The sequence below is a fragment of the Epinephelus lanceolatus genome, chromosome 13, assembly GCF_041903045.1.
Source record: "Epinephelus lanceolatus isolate andai-2023 chromosome 13, ASM4190304v1, whole genome shotgun sequence".
Taxonomy (NCBI): Eukaryota; Metazoa; Chordata; class Actinopteri; order Perciformes; family Serranidae; genus Epinephelus; species Epinephelus lanceolatus.
This window is the reverse complement of record NC_135746.1, coordinates 15,445,235-15,468,673: the sequence shown is the minus strand read 5'-3', so window position 1 is coordinate 15,468,673 and position 23,439 is coordinate 15,445,235. Positions and strand designations below refer to the sequence as shown.

General features: G+C 41.7%; 2 protein-coding genes across 2 annotated transcripts; both read right to left on the bottom strand.

Moving 5' to 3' along the window:
- Nucleotides 1-4,454: 4,454 nt before the first annotated feature.
- Nucleotides 4,455-10,626, bottom strand: eif2b2 (eukaryotic translation initiation factor 2B, subunit 2 beta). The gene is made up of 8 exons (XM_033648297.2): nt 10,361-10,626; nt 8,556-8,676; nt 6,611-6,762; nt 6,341-6,504; nt 6,144-6,239; nt 5,929-6,066; nt 5,775-5,841; nt 4,455-4,644 (listed from the first exon to the last, which is right to left on the bottom strand). The coding sequence occupies exons 1-8, from the start codon at nt 10,530-10,532 to the stop codon at nt 4,487-4,489; spliced, it is 1,068 nt and encodes a 355-aa protein (XP_033504188.1). The 5' UTR covers nt 10,533-10,626; the 3' UTR covers nt 4,455-4,486.
- Nucleotides 10,627-15,617: 4,991 nt separating this feature from the next.
- tmed10 (transmembrane p24 trafficking protein 10) lies at nt 15,618-22,883 on the bottom strand. The gene is made up of 5 exons (XM_033649410.2): nt 22,640-22,883; nt 21,232-21,352; nt 20,407-20,480; nt 18,466-18,592; nt 15,618-17,058 (listed from the first exon to the last, which is right to left on the bottom strand). Exons 1-5 carry the CDS (start codon nt 22,814-22,816, stop codon nt 16,937-16,939), a joined length of 621 nt encoding a protein of 206 aa, XP_033505301.1. The 5' UTR covers nt 22,817-22,883; the 3' UTR covers nt 15,618-16,936.
- Nucleotides 22,884-23,439: the final 556 nt, after the last annotated feature.

Genomic DNA, 23,439 nt, shown 5'->3' with positions numbered 1-23,439 from the left:
ACAGCAGTAAAGATTTTCTACTTTAACAATTAATTCATCTGATCTGATGTGTGATTTGAATGTTCCCCCTTTTTTAGCAGTGTAAATTCCTTTCAGCTTGCGCATACATATACCAAATATGAATTCATTCAACAAACATTGAGCTGCAACCTTAACCACTGACAAGGCACAAAACATGGGCATGTCGCTGTCAACAAATAAAACTAGTTACAACCACCATAATCAGTGTGTTGTTGTTCTCACCTGTCTGAAGGCATGTTGTGAGTTTTAGGCTCCAGGTCCTCTCGGCCTCTCTGCTGCCTCAGAGTTAACATTTAGTGCTGAATGAGTGTGTGTAGTCACCTCTGGGACCATTGTCACAAACAGCAGACAGTATTTACACACCTCACTGAGAGGAAAAGTTCCTCAGTGACGGCAGACATCACCTGGAGCACGAGCATCTTAGCATCTAGCATGTTAGCCACACCCACAATGCACCTGTTGTTCGCCCAGTAGTGGGTGTGTTTGATTTGCTCATTGAGCATGCGCGCCGGGTGGTGAATAATTAAAGTTACTGGAACCTTTTCTTTTTCTTTCTTTTTTCTATCTACATCGAGGTACAATCATTCTAACTTTAACCAAAACCAATAACGACGTAATTCTTTATTTTACTGCTTTGTTGTAATGCTTCTTTGTACTACTTCATTACTTTTTGGGTTATTTACTATCCGTGGCTGCAACTGCATTCATACTTTTTCTTTTCAGGTTATATTATCAGTTAAGTGATATTTGTATGTTTGCCTATTTGTAGATTTTATCCACATCCATGTAACCTCCCAGCCAACATTTGTATGTGGGCCCCCAATGGGATTTATTTATGTATTTATGTTTTTATTTATTTAACAGGAACAGTGCACAGCCACTTAGCTGCACTAGAGTTAGCTATCAGCAAATTTTCATCTGTAGTCCCTGGTCAGGAAACAGAATAATTTCTCTGCTAAGACTTTAGATTAAAAACACAGCTACAGTTGTCCACCAGTTCCATATTGACCTCATGCCCCAGATAAAATGCCCATTTTGGACCCGTCCCCTCTTGGTACCTAGGTAGCACTAGCATAACCCAAGTAGTGCCATCTTGGATAAACCCATCCATGTGGGCAATTGTCATAGGGCCAATGTAACCCATGGACAGTCCCACTGGGGGCCCATTTTTTCAGCCTATTTACTACCCACATGGGGCCCACATACAAATGTTGGCAGGGACCATAATCACTTTGTAATAATGAAGAATAATATTTTTTTTAGGCAGCTTAAGATTGTGATGGACATGATTATACATCAAGATGTAGGCTAGTTGTGGCTGTAGTTGACTTTGACTGATCATAGGAGTGTATTTGTGTGTTGCTACATGATTGTAGAGTAAGATCAGCACAAATAGAAATATATAAAATACAAACAAATCAGCAAATATAATCCTTTATTTCGTCAACAGTGAGGAAAACTGTAGAGGGATGGTGCAAGCAGGAGGCATCAGCAGATATATGTAAGTACTTAAAAGGAATAAATAAAAATAAAAGGAAAATACAGTAAACTGTACAAAGAGCAATATAATAAGCAAACAGTATAACAACACAGAGCAATATAAAAGGAGAAAAATATAATAAAAGAGACAAACTGAATGGCTGATTTCACATTATTGACAACAGACAATAAATAAATAAAGACACCATTTTTTAAAGTCTGATATTGTTTTAAGATATAAATCTACATCTGAATACTTGAAAGAAGCATACGAGGGCAATTTCTTTGAGTATTTTTGTTTTATGAATATAAAATTTAGCTAAAATAAGGAGCAAATTAATCATATATCAGGTTCTTTGAGTAAGATGTTCATCTCTGCAGCTGCAGTTTGATTTTCTGCCGCTAGATGCCGCCAAAGCGCGGTCAGTGATGACGTCACTTTACGCCAATTCATAAGCACTATGACTGTTACCATTTCCTCGCCGGGTGTGGTGGCGCGCGCCTGTAATCCAAGCTACCGGGAGGCTGAGGCTGGCGGACCGTTTGAGCTCAGGAGCTCTGAGCTGCAGCGGACTATGCCGATCGGGTGTCCGCACTAAGTTCGGTATCGATATGGTGCTCCTGAGGGAGCTCGGGACCACCAGGTCGTCTAAGGAGGGGTGCACCGGCCCAGGTCGGAAACGGAGCAGGTCAAAGCCCCCGTGCCGCTCAGTAGTGGGATCGCGCCTGTGAATAGACGCTGTAGTGCAGCCTGAGTAATACAGCGGGACCCAGTCTTTTACTAACATACACACACTACTCTGCATACACACACACTCACACAACACATCTGCACAGCACACACCAGCTTCATCGCTCATCTTCATCTTCTTATTCTCATCAACTAACCTTCACTAACCAGCTGCTCCCTGTGTCCTACACTGCCTCCTCCTGGAGGACACCTGCAACTACACCTACCACGCCTTTGACATATTTCTCAGACATGAAGCTTCCAGTCAGATAAAATGAGGGTTTCATTCATCCTGTTTGTGACAGGAAGTGATAGTTATGATGTTGCACCTGGCTGTCAGTTAACTCTGCCTACAGATTTCTAGATAGATGTATTTATATTCATTTTCATGAGCACTACTGTCCTGGTTCGTCCACTTGCCTTGTTCTGTTTTTGATCTTATTCAGGATTCGGGCTGCACCTAGCAATTATTTTCATTATCAATTGATCTGCCTACTATTTTTAAAATTAATCAACGCGTGTTTAGTTTATTAAATGTCAAAAAAAGGTGAAATATGCTCACTACAATTTCCCAGAGGTCCAAGTGACATCTTCAAATTGCTTTGTTTGTCCAACCAACAATCCACAACCCAAAGACTCTTTATTCACCGACACAGATGACAAAGAAAAGCAGCAAATTTCTCACGTTAAATTAGCTGAATCCAGAAAGTTTTTGACATTTTTGCTTGAAAAGTGACTTTAACAGTTATCAATTATCAAAATAGCTTGTTTTTAGTATTCTTTGAGTCGACTAATCGATTTAACATTGCAGCTCCATTCAGGATACTACTCAGGATTCAGGATACTTCTGAGACCCTGAGAGCTATGCTGGGGGTGGGGGGTCTGCGGCCCCCGGTCGGGTCAACCTTACCAGATTGGTGGGGCGTCGGTGGCTTAGTGGTAGAGCAGGTGCCCCATGTACAAGGCTGTTGCCGCAGCGGCCCGGGTTCAACCCCTGCCTGTGGCCCTTTGCTGCATGTCACTCCCTCTCTCTCCCCCTTCCCACTTGTTTGTCGTATACATTAAAGGCTAAAAATGCCCCAAAAAAATATCTTTAAAAAAAAAAAAAACCTTACCAGATTGGTCTCAGGAGAGGAGCCAGACGAAAGTCAGCACAATGACCCTCAAGTTTGGGGGTTGGGTGCGACGCTAACAATGCCACCCCATTAAAAACACTGTGTTACAGAAACTACAGCAAGCAAAACTATTGACATCAGGCACTTGGTAGACCCCAGACACCAAAATGGTGGCAGGATGACCAGCCCTGATGAAAGCCAAAAGGAAATCAGGAGTGCACAAGAGGGTCTACTAAGGCCAAAATCCAAACTCCACCTTGGAACATGGAATGTCCGAACCATGTACGAGGCCACTAAGACAGCACAAGTGCTTAGTGAGATGGAAAGATACAACCTGGACACCCTGGGGATAAGTGAAAGTCACTGCATGATGGATCTGTCATCCTCCATTCATCAAAGAAACCACATACAGACGTTTGAGATGGATAGGCCATGCGCTAAGAGTGGAACAGGGCTAGATCACCAGAGTCGCCTTAAGATGGACATCACCAGGCAAAAGAAAACCCGGAAGGCCCAAAACCACCTGGCGCAGAACTGTGACACTGGAGTTGGAAAAGCTGAACCTCTCATGGGGAGAGGCACAACATGCTGCCAAGGACTGAATGCAATGGAAGGAGCTCATTGAAGCCTGATGTCCCATAGGTGATGAAGAGGAGTTTCTAAGTCTATTCAGGATATGGTGTTTACATGGATTATGAAAACATTATCATTCATTATATCTCTGCAGACAGTAGTGGAAAGTACATTTACTCAAGTACTGTAGTTAAGTACAAATTCAAGGTGTTTGTACTTTGAGTATTTCCATTTTAGGCAACTTTACACACTTTTACTTCACAGAGGCAAATTACTGGCTACTTGCATTACTTTCACAGCAAGTTACTGTGACATTTTAACAGTCAATTATGTCGTCAAATTACCGTGATACATTAGTATCTTGCTGATCATTTTCTGTATGGAACTAAAAATTATTTTGCTACAGAAATACCTGAAAGTACGACAAAAAATAACATCTTAAAATTCTATTATCAAGTTTCAGGAACACTCCCAGTAGAACTCCTCATGAACAACATACAGTACCTCATCAAAACAGACACAAACGACTGTATCAATCATCATTTAATTTATTCATTAATTACACTGGTTATAGTTCGTGGTCTTCTGGGTGGTAGAGTTCGCTCATCAGTCGGTAGATGTATGATGGTGCATGTCCTCCGATGTTAGAGATGAACAGTGTGATGAGCTCAGGTGGGACGTAGTCAAACACCGGACAGTGCACGTTCACCTTTGAGAGAATCTCACCTGAAATACAAAAGAGGAACATTTATTATAAAGGCTTAAAAGCTGATGTTCTAAACATGACGATTTAAATGCCCAGTCCTTTTTACTAGCCCAGTGTGGCTACACATTTTGACAAATAAAGGCCTGTCTCAATTGACCCTTAGCTAGGTCCTACATCCAGGTGCAAACTAGTCAATCATAACGTAGCATCCAGCTGGCTCAGACCAGGGTCCGACAACAACGCAGGTTAATGATACTCGTTACCTGGAGAGGTTGGAAAAAGATATACGTTTCTTCCCTGTTCCAAAGCCAAAATCAAACCCTGAAAAGTGTAGGGTTAGCTAGCTAGCTACTGAAGATATAGCCTACTGAATGTATACACATGCTGCTTTTGCTTTTTAGTGATTATAACAGTAAAACAAAGACCGACCCTGCTGTACAGGATTTTGCTGATATTCAACCAGCTGTGTGTCATCGCAGTGTGCGCAGATGAAGGTTGTTTGACTTCCTCCAGAGATCCCTGCCTGTCCAAGGGTGTGGAGGTCCGGGTGCTGGCAGCAGCACAGGGGGAAGCCAAACACCATTCATCTGCACACACTGTGATGCCACACAGCTGGTTCAATATCAGCAAAGTTTCCCTTTATATTCATTGTCTTGTGTGGCAATCAGCAGTGATGTGGTGGTTCACTTTTACACTGTGATCTGTAGCCTATAGTTCGGCTTTAGCTTCTAACTATCTTTGTCTTTTTAACCTGTTGTTGCTGCTGAGTCAGTTTGACATCCTGGATATATCCTTCAAACACAGACTGTAGACCCCTCTGTTGCCAGGTGCTGTAATACGAGTGTCCTAATGCTCTTTCTCTGCGTGATGCCCTGTCTGCTGGAGCTAAATCAAATGAATGATTTGTAATTGATATATTATTAGAGGCCTCATTTTTAAACATGTAATATTCATAATGGTTCAAATAAACAAATTGATTGTATTTCCCATCTTTGCTGAGAAACAGTTGCATAAAAGGAATTAAAGGCCCGTCCCAAATATAAGCCTGCTGAGTTCAGTGATTTGAGCAAATAACAGCCTGGGCTACTAATTGAAGTTTTACATTTACTGAGCAGCTGTTGATGAGCACTTTGTGAGGAATGTCAGTTACCTTCAGTGAATGGAAGCACCTCTTGTGGAGAGACAAACTTATGGAAAGTATCTTCTTCATTTGGGAACTAAGGACACAAAATAGTTTAATCATTATCATCATCTTGCTCTCAGCAGAAATTGTAGAAATCCAACAGACTAGAGAGTCTCCTTACCTGAGGCGAGAGCTTGAACATGGGGGCACAAACGATCAGCGGCGTTGAGTGGTGCTTGGCTGCAAGAGCCAGTGTGTGTGTCCCGTTGACGGCCCTCAGACCTCCGTTTGCCAGAATTGTCTGCGTACCAATGATGACCTGTGAAGAGATCAGCACACAGGTTAACCCATGTGCTCTGACGGGACTGTTTCAAAGTCTTCTGTGGTGTTAAATACCTTATTAACACGAGACATGACTGCGAATATAGCAGCGTCTGTTATCACGGTTGTTTCGATGCCGGCTTTCGAGAGACTGGTTGCCATCTCATGTCCCTAAGATAAAAATTAAAACAATTTTATTTAAATAACACCAAACGTTGTTGTTTTTGCTTAAGGAGCATAATTTCTTATATCTTGTGTCGTGTTTTTCCTACCTGGCAGAAGGGGGCGCACTCTGCCACTATGACATGGAACTTGCGTTTGCGCGCAGCGTCTTTGAGGAAGGCCTCCACGGTGCGAGAGCGACCGATCGTCATGATGACCTCATTAGAGTGAATGTGCTCCAGGGCCTGCATCGCTATGTTGTCAGTCGTTCCCTCTAAAAAATAAAATGGTGAAGAGAGAAACAGCAAAAGTTTTAACCTCACAGAATAAATAAATACAGACTTGACTTGAGTTTATTTAGTGAATAACAGCTGACTTACCCAGCTCGGTCAGCAGCTCATTAATCGCCTCGATGACATTTGCTTTGAGGGTGGCGAAATGCTGTCTGAAGTTCTCCTCGCTGAGTCCTCCAGAGGTCAGCAGCTTGTGGAGAGATTCCTGCTGGTCCGCCTCTTCACTGCTGCCTCGAGATCTGTGAGAAAACAACAGCGCGAATAAACTCATAGAAAGAGGAAGTGTGCATAGCTCAGACATTTTCGTAAAAACCCTACATTAATCTCATCTCATCATTAGACATTATGTAACTTAGAGGGCATGAGACACAAAGAGAGGGGCAGTAGATGTTGTAAATGAACAATACAACATAAATTTAACAAAGCCTAGGTCCGAGCAAGCATCGAACCTGGCCTTTATTAAATTTCAGTGGTTCCCAAATGGTGGGTCACGGGTCCAATCTGAAAGGACTGTAATTGACTCACAAACATGTTGAGTTTGTAAAAAACACACTTTATTTTTAAGTACAGCGAATTTTCAGGACGCCAACTTCTGTAGCCGAGGATTGGACCGCCAAGGCCCCCGCCTTGGTCTGCTGCCCAATCCACAATGCACCACTCCCTTCTGGATCCCTCTGCAGGTGGTGGGCGTGCAGGGGGACGAGCCCATGTAGCCGGTTCGGGCTGGGCCTGGCCGGACCCCATGGGCAAAGGCCCGGCCACCAGATGCTCACCCACGGGCCCCAACCCCAGGCCTGGCTCCAGGGCGGGGCCCTGGTAACCCTCCGGGCCGGGTACACAATTTCCTGTTGTTTTCCATCATGAAGGGTCTTTTGAACCGTTTTTCGTCTGACCCTTTGCCCAACAAATCTGCCATGGGAAACCCTACCAGGGGCAAAATGCCCCCGACAGCATAGCTCCTAGGGTCATTAGGGCACTCAAACTCCTACACCACGATGAGGTGACAGTTCTCGGAGGAGACTCACCCACTCCAGGTCGGAAGGGAGGTCCTGCCTCAGGTGGAAGAGTTTAAGTATCTCGGGATCTTGTTCACGAGTGAGGGTAGGATGGAGCGGGAGATTGACAGGCGCTTAACCGGTCCGTTGTGGTGAAGAGGGAGCTTAGCCAGAAAGCGAAGCTCTCGATTTACCGGTAGATCTACGTTCCAACCCTAACCTATGGGCACAAGCTCTGGGTAGTGACCGAAAGAACGAGATCGCGAGTACAAGCGGCCAGAATGAGTTTCTTCCGCAGGGTGGCTGGGCTCAGCCTTAGAGATAGGGTGAGGAGCCCGGACATCCGGGAGGGGCTCAGAGTAGAGCCACTGCTCCTCCACATCGAGAGGAGCCAGTTGAGGTGGTTCAGGCATCTAGTAAGGATGCCTTCCGGACGCCTCCCTTGGGAGGTGTTTCGGGCATGTCCAACCGGTAGAGACCTCGGGGCCGCCCCAGGACCTACTAGTGGGATTACATTGACCGGCTGGCCTGGGAACGCCTCGGGGTTGCCTCGGAAGAGCTGATGGAAGTGGCTGGGGAGAGGACTGTCTGGGCTTCTTTGCTGCCCCTGCGACCCGGACCCAGATAAGTGGAGGACGACGAGTACGAGTACGAGTACGAATTTCCGGCACAGAGCTTTATTTTGAAGTGCCATTTCCCGCTGTAGAGCGAGTGCATAACGAAGAGCTACTGGACAGAGACAGCAAACTAGCTTGACGACATGGCTAAACGCAAGTATGACGCTTGAATATATTTTAAACTGTGTGGACCTTGAACTAATGACGAAGGAGAAATCTGGACCTCGTGGCTGAACCAGTTGGGAACCACTGGTTCAGATTAGTTCATGATATAATCATGGAGTCCAAACAACACAGGGTCAAAAGATAAATCAAGCCCAGATGGGTTGTAACCCTAACAAGAATGTGTGTGTACTTTAATATATAACTGCTCCAGTTCAGTGACTGGTTTCAACAGCTGTTGTTCAGTCTATTCCTCACCTGGCATATTCCTCTCTGATGATCTTCAACACCCGTCTGATCATGTTTCCAACAGTGGTCTCCGACGGCTGAGCGGCGGTCATTCTCCTCCCCTCTTTACGGATTATATCCATCAGATCACCTGGGACAGAGAACAGTTTCGTGGACATAAGACACGTGTAAATGCTAAAGCTTGTGACAAGTTCAACCTGTGACTCAATCTACTGTTGTTAATCCGTTTTTTTATGGTTTTAATCTCATCTCCAACCTGCACAGCATATCCAAAGTGACATATCACTAATTTGTCCTTTTTTATGCCTCTATGCTGGCTATAGCCGTGGCCAGAGGTATTATGTTTTCGAGTTGTCCGTCCGTCCAATCCTTGTGAACATGATGTCTCAAGAACGCCTCAGGGAATTTCTTCAAATTTGGCACAAATGTCCACTTGGACTCGACGATGAACTGACTAGTTTTTGATGGTTATAAGTCAAAGGTCAAGGTCACTGTGACGTCGTCTGTCTCATTCTCGTGAACGCAATATCTCAAGAACAGCTGGAGGGACAAACATTTACTTGAACTCAACAATAAACTGAGTAGATTCTGGTGGTCATAGGTGTCAAAGGTCAAGTCTGTGTGACCTCATCTGTTTCATTGTTGTGAACATGATATTTCAAGAATACCTTCAGGGAATTTCTTAAAATTTGGCACAAGCATTCACTTAGACTCAGTGATGAACTGATCAGATTTTGATAGTCAAAGGCCAATGTCACTGTGGCCTCGTCTGTCTCATTCTCATGAACACGATATCTCAAGAACACCTAGAGGGAATTTCTTTAAATTTGGCACAAACGTCCACTTGGACTATAGAATAAACTGATTAAAATTTTATGGTGGACAGTCAAAGGTCAAGGTCAGTGTGACCTCAAAAAATATGTTCTTGGCCATAACTCAAAAATTCATATGCTAGTTACGACAAAACAAATGTCTAAGGGGATAAAATTATGAATTGATGAAATTTTATATCCTAAAGGTCAAAGGTCAGCTTCACTGTGACATCATAATGTTCTGCATAAAACACCTTTCTCGCCGTTATTCAATGTCATATCTCAGGAACAGAAAGGCAAATATTTTGTCAATTGGTGAAACTCATCTTGGGTGTCCACCTTGAAACTCTGCTGACTTTATAGATCTTCTGTGCTGTCGGGTGATAATATGTGTGGTGTATCCATGTGTTCACAGACATGGATGTAAACTGTGAGAGAAACTTAACTGGTGCGCAGAGGCATATAACAGTGAGAGAGATAAATGCACTCCTCTGTACAGTTTGCCTTTGATTATTAATAAAGAAACATGTTATGGTACTCTGAATTCCCACTCGGATACATTGCAATGAGTTGGCAGTTTTAGGCCTACTTTACACACTTTACACACACACATTTACTACGTATACACACACTGTATACGATATAAAGATGTATATAAAGATGTACTATGTATGCTAATATATTGGGCACACAAATACCTTTGGGATGAATAAAGCTCTATTTTTCTGATTGTATTTGACTGACTAGTCTCATATAGGAATTAAAACTCTATTTGCTCTCTCTGCAGTTAACTTAATTCGTTGCCTCTAACACACCTTCACATTCTGTTCACTTCGTGAATAGTAGGAATATTAAACTATTACCACACTTCTGACAGCTGTTGTAGCAGGTACAACAGTTTTGACAATGCGCAGCTACACTGACAGCTTTCATACTTTCTCCCTGCACTGCTATAATGTCTGAGCTAAACTGTAAATGAACAAACAGAGCAGTATAAAGTACCTGCGCTGCTCCACCGAGCCTGGGCTGTGATTCTGCGGAGCAGGGCTGTCGTCTCCCGGGCTGTCTCCCCCGAGCCCCGCAGCGGTCCCGTCCCGCTGCCCCCGCGCTTCAGGTCGGACAGAAACGCTTCAACTCTCTCCGTCAGGTCTGTTTCTTTGTCTGGGCCCGGCATAGCTGTTTTAAAAACGATTAGCTGTCAGAGTAAAGACTGGAACAACTCCGTATTGCTACCATGCAGATGTTTTGACGTGATGCGGAAGTACTTCTGGAACACTTCCGGGTGATAATGACAACGCTTTCATCTGATTGGTGGAGCAGTTCACGTGATGTTGCAACCGGTTGCAACAGTATCGCAATGTGTGGCAAACACCAGCTGTGAATTTGGAAGTTTTAAAGTATTTTATAAACTCTTTATGAGTTCTCTGGGCTGCTAAACTTTTATCAAATCGCCGTTTAGTATGGCTTAGTGTGAATTTAATGTGTCAGGTGTTTTTACAAAGACTTTTAACGCGGCTGGATCAAGCAGAACAAGACACCAGTGTAATGACAAATTCTGTGACCCCTCCAGAATCTGCTCCAGTTAGTTAGCTGCCCGAAAATCGCCTGTAAATCATATTTGTCTTGCACTTGAGGAATTATGGACGTGTACTGGTCAATGTTTTACTTATTTTAGCTATAATTTTAATCACAAAGCTAAATGTATTAAAACCCCATCCATCTTTATTGGCTACTATAACGGAATTCAACTTAACACCAGGTCCTTTAAATTAATAAACTCCAAAATGTGCAACAGACCTCTATAGATTAATCAGTGATGAATAAATATTTTAAATCACTTGTCCAGCTTTATTATATCTAAATTTACACTATGCTCAATAATGATATATTTATGGTTGATTTAAAGTTTATTATGCTTCATTTATTCTATTTTGTGCCATTTTTTTTTTTTTTGGTTTTGTTTGTTGTCTTTGTGTTTTGTTTCTCTGGTGTTCTGTTCACTGCATCCTGGAAGATGATAAACATTTGACATTTGCCTTGTTATGTTTGTACATAAAAGTACAATAAAAAAGTAAAAAAAAAAAAAAAAAAAAAAAAGATTAGTATCTCAGAATTCTGTGAAAACGCTTTCTTGGGGGAAAAATGCATTCAGCAAAACAAAAGCAATATTTTTTTCATAATGTTTTCTATTTCTCAAAGAAATGTAAATTTTTAAATGTAAGGTGTTCAAATTTAGACTGATTTTCTTTCAATATAAATCACTTTTTTAATCTTAGCCCAAAACAGGATGTCCCAACCATCCAAAGGAGGCAGAATTTTGGGAAAATGCATTCCCTGTACATTTAACAAAATTGTGGCTTTCACATTTGAGTTGGTTGGCAGGCACCTGTATCTGTTCAGGGATCCAGTGTTTTTATTTATTATTATCATTATTCCATTTCTTTGTAATTCTCTTTTTATTGATTTATAAAAGCAAAATGAAAATATGTAAACAAAATCCACAACCAGTAAAACATGAGGACCTTGAGCATTAAATTAAATTAAATTAAATTAAATTAAATTAAATTAAGGGGTAGAGTTTTAATTTTGATTAGAATAAAATGTTTTACAAGTTTTAACATAAATAAAAACCATACCATAAAATAAGGATAGAGAATAAATAACAGATGAATAGATTGTGCTAACAAGGATGTTCAATCAAGACGTGTTTGGAAATTTATTTTGTGTCAGTACAAAAATGTCCCAACCTACCCGGCTCTCCCCTACACTTCTGTTAATAATAAATGATAACGTGAGCAGAAGTTTTACCCATTTAATTCAATTAATCTTAAGTTTTTAATTCTTAGAACTTGATTTAAATGCCATTTTTTAATTTACTCATTATTTATTTATTTTGAATGAAACAAATATTCAGAAATTACTAAATAAACTGCCTACAATTTTAATATAAACTCATTGGAAATGTAAAGTATAAAGTTTAATGCACGCGGCATCGTAGAACCACAAAGTCTTTTTCCCCTATTATTTATTATTAATATACTCTATGTATTTTAGTGTTTCAGTATTTTTAAACCTCAGGAAACAAAACATGTAACACCTAAAATTCTGTAAGTAATAAGTCTTTGCTGGTTTGCTGTCCTTTGCAAAACTACAATGTTCATATAATGTACTGAACACAAACTCTCCTGTGGATTAATTAAATGAGGATTACTGTATCCTTCTTCCCTTGTGTTTAGCCATGACATGACTAGGGATTGCAATCTCAGTCTGGCATTCATATCAGCCATAGCTACTTTCTAGGTTTGGTATTAGCAAATATTAGCTTCCTAACCAAGATGGTGAACATGGTTAATATACCTGATTTAGATTTCATGCAGAGAGATCATGCAGATCAACTCTGCCATTGTTTTGGTTGTATCCCAAATGTGCTGCATGCATAAACGTGAGCCGGTTGTAGGATTCTGGGGTCATTGGCACTTTTTTTTTTTTTTTTTTAAATATTCCAGTTGTTGCATATGTAATTTTGTTCTTGTTCTTTTGCCTTCGTGAGAGGTGTTTTCTTCTTAGGTCAAATATTCTGAAACTCGTTCTGGTGACGTTTCAACATCACCCATGAGCATAACAGGAAACAAGTGGTTTTGATGTTTAGCTGCAGTATCTTCTTTTTGTCATCTAATCAGGAACACACCATGTAATGAAGAGGGTTCATTTGCAGCCGTAGAGTATCTGTATCTCTTATCTTGGGGACAGCACTGCGGCATTGTGGGTGACGGTGACACTTCTGAAATGACAGAGATGTGTTTTTGTTTTGTTTTTTTTTATTCTGTCTTAGTGGATGACGGATAAGATGATAGGTGGAGGTCATCAGAGGATTACGTAGTACTGTAACAGGTGAGGTGATGGGAGTCTCATTGGTGATCAAACTACAATTGTCATCAGTCAAATCCAAAGATTTCATCTGGTGAATTGAGACAGTAGGAGGACAGTTTCTCCCTCATAGCCAAAGTCTGACTGTCACAGTCTCTCATAATGGGTTTTAATTTCAGCCTGGACAACAGCTGCAAACATACAAGAGTCCTCTGAGGGATCATATTGCCCCAGGATGTCCAAAACCTGCTCTAAACCTAAAGTAATGATGGGAAATCATACACAGCATTGGTGACTAACATATCTACTTTGAGTCTTTGTATTGTCTCACTAGTTACAATTGTGACTGGAAAGCTGAATGGATAGCCTCTTTACTTCTAAAGCATATATAGAACAACAAAACTCTTTGATGCATCAAAGTAATAACACGTCTCACTCACACTGTGTTGTGGAGCTTTGATGACACAATGAGCGTCTGTACTGAAGCTCTGTAAAATGCGGTTAGGTGTTTGTTCAGGAAGGATATGCTCCATTTTTCTCCTGTTGCTATGGAGTTTAAATGTACTTACCGAAAGTTGCTGTGGATAAAAGCAAGTTCAAAATGAAGGTAATGACTCCATCCTCTCTTCAAAGTGCACCAAGGATGTAAACAGCTGGGGTCATGTGACCGTTCACACCTTACAGGTATAACTGCTCAAATCTCTCCAGGACAAGTTGATCATGACACACAGTAGGAAGTAAATTAATGGTTAGAAAATAGCATTTTTATTGGTCTCTATTGTGACCGGCAGAGCAACTAATGCTTTGCGTCATTCAATCGTAACAAAAAATCTGGAACTATTCTGGATATTTGTCAGTTTTAACACTTAATATTATATTTCTATTCCATCCTTTAGCAATATGAGTCTAGCACTCACAACATTACAGCCTATCTGTGTGATGGTAGAAGGCTTTTTGAAGAAATACTAAAGCCTAAAAAAGATCATTTGCATATCAGTTACTCCATGATGAAGAATCCAAAAACACTGAGAATTCTTGATGGATTCAAGTAAAAGGGGGCCACGTTTAACAGCAAAACTTCGTCCAATAATCCATTTACAAACTCTCACACAACTCCTACAGTATAATCAACTCTGGTTGTGCATTTAATTAAAATCCCACCACCACCAAGCTCCTTCATTGGCCAGGAGTTCTGCCGTCACCCACCAACGCCTATCACAGAATTCAAATGCATGCCTTGCCCAGGAGCGCTACTGTATGCTGAAGTGTTTTAAATAGTACAGTTTGGGAAGAGACTGGATAAATGAGACTTGGATTATACTGCACCAGTTGCGTGAGAACTTGTAAATAGATGATTTGATATAGTTATGTTGTTGTTAATCGCAGTCCCCTGACTTCAGTTAAGAATTTACTCTGGTTTTAGATTCCTCAAGCACTGTGTGGTGAGATATATATACTGATCGGCCAAAACATTAAAACCACTGGTGGATGAAGCGAATAATATTGATCATCTTGTTACAGTGCAGTGTTCTGCAGGGAAACCTTGGGTCCTGGCATTCATGTGGATGCTACGTGACGTGCTCCACCCACCCAAACACCTTGCAGACAAAATAAACCCCCTCATGGCAACAGCACTTGTCGATGGTAGTGCCCCCAAGCAGGACAATGTGCCATGTCACACCAGAGAACTGCTCAGGAATGACCGGAGGAACAGGACAAAGAGCTCAAGGTACCCCAAATACCCCAGATCCCAATCTGATCAAACATTAGTGGGACGTGCTGGTACCCCAGAGGTACCCCCGATCCACTGTGGGGCCTCCTTGGACCGGACTCGGCTCTGATCTGTCAAGGCACGAACACAGGACCTCTGGAGGGTGTCCTATAGTGTCTGGCACCAGGGCGTTGGCTTCAGATCTTTTGGGTCTTGTGGGTTGTGAGGTGGGGTAACAGCACTTTCCACAGATGTTTGATCAGACTTGTCAGGGATTTGGGGAATTCGAAGGCCAGGTCAATGCCTTGAGGTCTTTGTCCTCGTGCCACTCCTGGGCAGTTTTTGTGGTGTGGCATGGTTCATTGTCCTGCTGGGGCCACTGCTACTGGGGAGTGCTGCTGCCATAATGGGGGGTACATGGTCTGCACTGGTGTTTAGGTGGGAGGGGCGTGTTAGGTGGCAACCACATAGATGTCAGAGTTCAAGATTTCCCAAAAGAATATTAGATCGTAACAAGATGATTAATGTTGTTCACGTCACCTATCAGTAGTTTTAGTGTTTTGGCTGATGGGTGTATATAAGACCATTTGGGAGGTGAAGTATCCTTTTTAAGTCTGAAACCACCTTTAAGACCTACATATTAGCTTTAACAGTGAAACAGATATTAGACTGCACCATAACTAATGTAAATCCATCCAATATTTTATTGAATAAAAGCCCAACATAAATTTACAAAATTTATCAGTCAACATAAAAATCATTGATTGCGCACAGTGCGCATGTCCATTGTTAAAAATGTACCCATGACAGATGCCTCAATTAATCCCTGTCAGAAACAATCTGAATATTTGCAACCACCCACATTCTCATGTAACCCAAGCCTCAGAATATTTGGAAAGAAAAGAAGCACGCTGGATGGATCTGCACTGTAGTTGGGAGGTGACACTTTGAATGTTGCAAAAGAATAATTAAATTTACCAGTGTGTGAGGAAAAGGGGCACATGAGTGAAAGGAAATTTCAGAAAGTGTTTGCACTGCCTATTTTACATTTCCTGTCAAAACCTCCACCCACTGCACTCTGACATTAGAAACTTGCTTGAGTATATATGAATATTATTGAAGAAGTCGTGTGGTTAAATGACTCACAGCCATATATGAACAATACGACGCTGCAATCTCCTTCCTAAGGACAAGGTTTTTGGTTTCTGGCTACTTTTAATTTGTGACAAATTAATATTCAGGTGTTTCAAAAACAAAACTAGAACGTGCAAGAGTTCACAGAAGTGACCTAATTTATAACCAAGAGAATATTTACTCTGACAACTCACAACCCCCCAAAAATATACCTGTAGAAGCAACTAAGTAGCATTTACAATATGAAAACAAACTAAAGACACGGTTAAATTTAGCTACCAAACATGTATGCAAATTAAGTGACATAACACAGAAGTTCAGTGGTTGCCAATTTTCCCATGGAAGTAACAACACACCACTTTTTCCAAAGAGCCTTCACTTGATAAAAGGGCACCAAGGATCTAGTTTGCTTGGCATGGCAAAGAATGTGAACATCAACAGAAGGGCAAAAAGACATTCGCTCATGGCACATCCATTCAAACTGAGCTCAAAATCAAACATCACTGTTCAACTGGTTGAAGGAACAAGTTCTTATTCAGTAAGCTGCAACATTCAAAACAGTGCAGACAGAAGCGTGAAGCACCATGAGACGGATGTATCTCACTAACGCAGTGACATACATGTCTCACAGTGCATTTCTCCCTACAGCGCTTTTCGTGTTTCAAACCACTAAATAAGCAGGTGAATCATTTTTTTTTTCAGAGGACAACCTTGGTACTCTCTCTTACAGCTGTGAAAACTAGAAATTGAGCCCCTCAACCCCACTTGCTGTTGTTTGCTGAAGCTAGTCCAAGGAGGGTGGATGTTGGGATGTGTTGGCTGACCGGCGGGCAGCTTTCCCCCGAGGTAAGGAGCTAGGGGCCGCTCTACTCGATCAGCTTCTTTGCCTTGAAGAAGCGCCGCAAGTAGAAGACCTGCCATGTGGCCAGCCCAATGAGACAGCACATGGAGAATATGCTGAAGTACAGCACACGTGTGTTGGTGGACTCTGGAGAGGGGTGGGAGAAAGAAGTAGGCGTGTTAGTGGTCAGTGACTCACACTTTTTGTTTATACAATGAATTAAACAACAGAAACTTAGGTAAAAAAAAACAAACAAACAAAAAAAAAACCCCCTCAGCATTCTTGAAGCTGGACAGACACTGATTTTATCAACCTTGTACTTGTGTTAATGCACACTAGATGTTTTCTGCTCACACCGAACATTAACACAGATTCCCAGACCAAGTTTTGTCCACAGACAGTTCTAGGAATGCACCCATTTATCGGCCCAACACTGGTAATAACCGATCTTCACCCTGTTGGTTTCCATTGGCCCATTGGCAAATACGATGACATTCGCCGTTGGCAGTGGTTGAGGATTTTGTCATGCTGCATCAGTTTTGTGCACACTCAAAAGCAGGGCTCAAGACTAATGGTGTCCCATCGTCCCAGGACAGGACGGAGATCTTGGCTGAGATGTCTTTGCGACATAAGGATGCAGTAAACTCACTATCAAGCATCAGGTGACACACACCGTTTTTCCCTAATAAAGCGACATTGTGAACAACAAATCTATGTCCAAATCGGCAGAAGGGGAGCTAGTTAACGTTAGCTGTTAGCAGCCAGTGGTCGCAACTAAAAGCGAAGACTCAAGAACAGCACGCACATCCAAAATCGATAAATACTGGGTGCTGGACAGAAGAACAAATACAAAAATACAAAAAGAGGTCCGCACACCAGAACGGCTCCTTTTGGAAATTTGAATCGTATCACCACATGTGACGTGTCGGGCACCGGCCCTTCATCAGACATGACACGTGCACAATGGGTGCATCCCAAATGTTGATGAAAAGAAAGAAAGGCATCGTTACCTACTCCTCGCAACTGTGCTATGAACTTTAACTAAAACTGAAAAGAAAAAATATGGAGCAGCAGATGACTGGACAGTGCAAACAATATGGTCTGTTTTTTCCTCCGCAGCAAAGTTCGTTTTCATACGACAGTCAACACTTCAATTTTAGCCACAACATGTAAAATAATACTACTCAAATTATACTGAAATAAGCTCACCACTGTTTATAATGGCTCTTCTGACTGTAGCAGTGTGGGAAAATGGATGGTGGAACAGCTCAAACTGCAAGACAGTCAAGCAGAATTTCTGACATGCCAGAAATCCATCTGCTTAACCAACTGTTAATTAATCAGGAGCTGTGACCCTCCTAACACTGCACATCAAACAACAACCAGTGTGGCAGAAATTTGGCCTGATTGTAAAACTAGTTATGACCGACCAATTTGGGTTAAACTTGAGCTTAATCCATCGTGTCTGCCCAGTTCGAGACAACAAGGATGCATATTGTTATTCATACATTCATGTGCCGTTCAGCAAAATTACTAATTGTGTTGTTTTCTTACCATTGGTGTCCCTCATCTCCTCCTCTCTCTTCTTCATGTAAGCAAAGTCATTGACGATGGACTCCGACAGGTCCTCCAGTCGCCTCAGCTCAACCTCGAGAGGCTTCAGCTTCTCCACCTTGGCGATCTGGGGGGACAAAACAGAAGCTATTAAACCACAGCAACGGTGATCCCTGAGAACCAAATGGTTGAGAAGATGGAACTGCTCCTTAAAAGAGTGCCTTTGTACACTTTGTCCAGCAGGTGTCACTCTAAGCCTGTAGTCAGTCAAGTCAAGTCCAGCACCACAAATCACAAATGTGCCTCAAGGCAGTGTACACACCTTGTGTGTTTGAACAAACTGTGGTTGGCCATTTACTCCTGTTCGTTCAGGCTGGTGAGACAGCTGCCTTTTGATGTGTGGTGTGAACTGAGCAGCTGCACCGCCTGAGAAGGTGGAGCAAGAAATGGACCAACCACAGGATTATGTGATATCAATGCGTGACATGTACAAATTTAACTGCTGAGGTGAACTGATAACGAGGTTTATCTGCTGATTATGGCGATTACTTCCCCTTATGTTGTGGTGCAGGAGACTTCCTGTCTGTCACTTTATGTATTTATTTTATTTACAGTCCAGTTTCAGTTTTGGCTTATGACGCTCACAACTATTTCTGCATGTGCTCTTTTAGCACGACTTCCTGTCAGCCACAAGAATGAACTCTATGGTGTAGTGTTGATGATGTAGGTCAGGTCATGACACCTGCCCAGTGAATCTGTTACCTGTCAATCCATGTGAGTTATGTTTGTGACTTTTGAACTTAACGAGGTCTGTGTGAACACTAAATGGACAAAAACTAAACAATGCCACCGTCATTCTTTGCTGGGACCAAATGAATCAAACCATTGTCTTAAATTGTGCAACAGGCTCAGACATGGACATCTGCCAATTAGGAAGCTGCATTGTAAAATCTGTCTGAGATGCAGCATGCAGCATCTGCCAAGAACACATTCTCAAACATTGTGTAACAAAAAAGGGACTCGTTCCAGTATATTTTAAAAATACCAATACATCATGTACTGAACAGTCTGCAAATTCATCCTAAGCAACACACCCATCTACGTAGGTGAATACAATTTCAGCTCCACCCTCCTGCCTACAGACAGGCAAGCCCACTTGAGCTCTTCTTGAGCATCCACCTACACACTCCCTCAGTAGAGAAGAGCGTCATGTTCGTGCAGCATGTGTGGGAAGGGGGGGCGATTCTCAGCTCACAGGGCTTTGTCACTTCTGTAATCTGTATTTCTTATAAAGTGTTGCCTGAGGCAGCCACAGTGCCAAGTGCTACCCATTCAAGTGAGGATGCACGACGATGTGTCCCTATTTAGGAATTATTGAACATTGTGGAGGAAAAGAACCTCCTCCACCAATGTCCCTGTTTTCTACACCGGTACGCCTCGACGTCACTATCATGTTTAGACAAAGGGCACTTGGCAATGCAGATAAAACAGCACAAGGCATCCACATTGCTGCCATTATGAACAAGTACTTAATCTGGCATAAATGCACATGAAATACTGGAGCAGGACATTCTTGTTTCCACAGCGCAACATGATTTATTAATCTCGTGACGTCATTGCTTACTTCGTTTCAGCGTAACAGTTGCAGGGAAAGATTTGTGTGTTTCTTGAATCTGAACTCACCAAGTGGGTCAATCTGCAATTTTTGTATTCAGGACATTTGAATGCCCTCTAACACTTTCATCAGTCTAAGGAATGCTGGCAATTGATGAAAACGGCCCTGCAGCTTACTAGTTTTCCAAACCATAACAGTGTATATATGTAGTGAAACCTCTGCCACAAGACCAATGTCCCACATCTACTGACCTAGTCTACAAGCTGCAGACAGACTGGCTTTATCCGCAGTGTCTGTATGATTCTACAAAATAATAAAACGGTTACCTCTTCATAGTTTTTGGCCTCCACACCATGCTTCATGTCCAGATTGACCAGCTGGTCAGGCACTCTTCCAGTCCCTGATTAAAGAGGAGAGATTTTTTGCATAATAAGCAAAAGGAACATTTTAAAATTGTGTTCACTCACTGTGCCATGTAAACCTAGTCTAGTTCCAGAACTACAAAAGCCTTTATTTACTATATTAATTTCACAGTTTTTTCATTTATCATTTTTCAGTATGAATCATTAGTTTACACTCATTCCTTCCACATTAACAAGAATGCAAAGTCTTTTTTGCCTTACTTAAACAACTACTGTGCTCATGATAATCATTACATAAAACATCAAACATGGTTAATTTCCATAAAGTCCCATCTTTAATGTCATGACCATATATTCATATCATGTCAACAAGAACATGACCAAAGAGTTATATATCATTGCCCGTTTCCTTTTTCTTTTCTTTTTAAATATTATTTTTCAGGCTTTTGCCTTCATTCGATAGGACAGCTGTAGCATGTCAGGGGGAAAGAGGGAGATGATGAGAAGCAAAGGACACAGCCTTTGTACATGGGGCACCCGCTGGGTACTGTACTGGGTGCCCCACCATTATATTTCTAAACAAAGTTGAGAAAATGTTAATCATAAACTCTGACACTCAGATGGTTGCTCCTGCTCAATGATAAAGACAAACTAATTGTGTGTGTTGATAATGGCTGTAGACTTTTGGATATCTGTTAGTGAAACTAAAATAATGACACTGACTTTGATAGGTCTATAATGAATTTTAATTTGTGCCTGTGCTTGGTTTTGGGGGGTTAACACACTTACCCATGGGTGATTTGCTCTCAAAGCACACCTCAAACATGTCATAGTCCTCTGTGGTGAATGCAAACTTTCCTTTTGTTGCATCTTCCTTGGAATAAAGAGTGTGGCTGGAGGAATCTGTGATCTACAAGGTAAGAGGAAAATAATGCATTAAATGTCAACTGTACTGCTGCTAACGTTGTTAAAATATTGCTTTATCAATATCTGCAGTACTAATACACAGGTGGCAGATGTGCTTTCTCACCACCTCTTATTGTGAATGTTTACAATAGTCATACTGCTGTTCTCTGCTACTAACCAAGACAAGAAAAGTCATAGTTGTCAGGTTACAGCCTGGCTATATTGATCTTTTAATTAACAATAATGTATCAAAATTTGATATTTTTCCAAGTACCATATAAAACTTAAATTAATCAATTAAATTAATCGGTTGCCAATAACTGTCATTGGTTCCAGCATCTCAAATGTGAAGATATGCTGCTTTCTCAGTTTTATATAACTGATTTTATGGTGTAATTGGTTGCATAAAACAGGCATTTAAAGGATTTCAGCTTGGGCTCTGCAGTGCATTTGACATTTTTAAAATCTGTGTCCTTTTTGTATGTTATAATAGTCATGGAAAAAATACTCAACTGATTAAACCATATAATAAAGCTAAGGGTTACTCACAGCCTCAACTGGCTGCATTAAAATGTGTATAAATTATTAATCAGGAAATATAATTAAGTCATTAAATACAGCCGCCCAGTAATGTTGATTTTTATTTGGCAGCTGTTATAAGATGGCGACTGATTTAAAGAACACTGACAGGATTTTTAAGAGGATGTAATGGACAGATATCTTCGATTAAAGTAAGGAGGACCTCATTCATTTGAATAACACTAGTGTTGCATACAAGCTGTCGTTGACATGTAGCTTAGGAGGCTAACGTGCTAACGTCCCTAGCTTGTGACTGTTAGCTAAACGGCCGGTAAGACTGACGTGTAACAGCAGCAGAGCCCAGCCGTTGGCAGTGACGGGATTATTCCACATGATATAACACACACTAATTGTGACATAAACACCCAGCGTGTGGAATAAAATGTGCTTTCATTAGCGTCAGAGTAATTTGAGTTTATGACAGAATTAATTCTTAACGATAATGTTAGCAGGCTCTGACGTTATCTAGCTAATTAGCAACTAAAACCAGGAAGACGTGTTTCTTGAGGCCTAGGTTAGCTACGATGCTAACAACAGTTGTCACATATTTCAGCCGCACGGCACCAACAGTTGGGACTATTTTAACACGATCTAGAATATTAGCTTGTAACGGCTGGTGTTCTTGAATATGGACGTTAACAGACTGAAGCCATTTCGGCCTCAGCACCATCTGGTAACGTTGACAGTAAGCTAGCCGCAGGTCTGTGCTCACCTTCAGATTAGTTTTGGTGTTCGCCTGTTCGGTTATTTCATACTCCCCCGTGACCAGGACGTCTTTGTGGATCTCCTCTCGTAAACACTTTCTTGAGTTGACTGGTAAAAAGAAGGAAATAGAAAATACAGATTCAATAAGAACCGGTAACAACAGTAGCGCAGCGAGTCGAGCCATGGCTACCCTCAACCAACCGACCAACCAGACCGTGCCAGCCAACCAGCTTAACACCGAGTTCCAGCTCACACAACCGGCCTGACTGGGCCCTCCAGCGCCGCCGCTGACCTGGAGGGAGAAGTACGATTCAACCAGTGACACTCCCTCCCGTGAGGTTAAAGTGAGTTCAACCTGCGTGGGTATGACTGGATAAAAAAAAATCAGTTGGGTCCCCTGGATGTTTGGGCAGCTGCCCCATAGGTGTAGATTTCGGGGGAAACACAGGGGACATATTCCCCTCAATATCTGGAACATGTACAGGGAAGAACAACCTGTCATCAAAGGGGAACACCACCTGAATTAAAAATTACAATATGTTATTTCCATGTCCTAGGAAAGTTTACAACATTTGTGAACATGAGCTACTCTCTGTCAAAGCCAGAAACCAGGAAAGTTATTATCAAACTTACGATGTCACAGGATATAAAGTCTGGAGCTGCCATAAACCATAATTGGAACAGAATGTTTTTCTTTTTTATAGCCAAATGAGCTTTGTTCTGGTGTAGTGTCCTCAGTTTTGAATCAGAAAATGCACCCATATAAACAGGATTACTGTGCATCACGCTAACAACAATCACTTCCGG

Bases quoted from the DNA above. Each gene is read 5' to 3' on its own strand.
- eif2b2 (XM_033648297.2), bottom strand. From the start codon at position 10,532: ATGCCGGGCCCAGACAAAGAAACAGACCTGACGGAGAGAGTTGAAGCG. The intron at 6,763-8,555 runs GTGAGGAATAGA...GTTTTCTCACAG, and splicing joins ATCAGAGAGGAATATGCCAG to ATCTCGAGGCAGCAGTGAAG. The intron at 6,240-6,340 runs GTAGGAAAAACA...TTTTTATCTTAG, and splicing joins AGTGCGCCCCCTTCTGCCAG to GGACATGAGATGGCAACCAG.
- tmed10 (XM_033649410.2), bottom strand. From the start codon at position 22,816: ATGGCTCGACTCGCTGCGCTACTGTTGTTACCGGTTCTTATTGAATCT. The intron at 21,353-22,639 runs GTGAGCACAGAC...CTTACCTTGTAG, and splicing joins ACACCAAAACTAATCTGAAG to ATCACAGATTCCTCCAGCCA. The intron at 17,059-18,465 runs GTAAGAAAACAA...ACCCCTCTCCAG, and splicing joins GGAGATGAGGGACACCAATG to AGTCCACCAACACACGTGTG.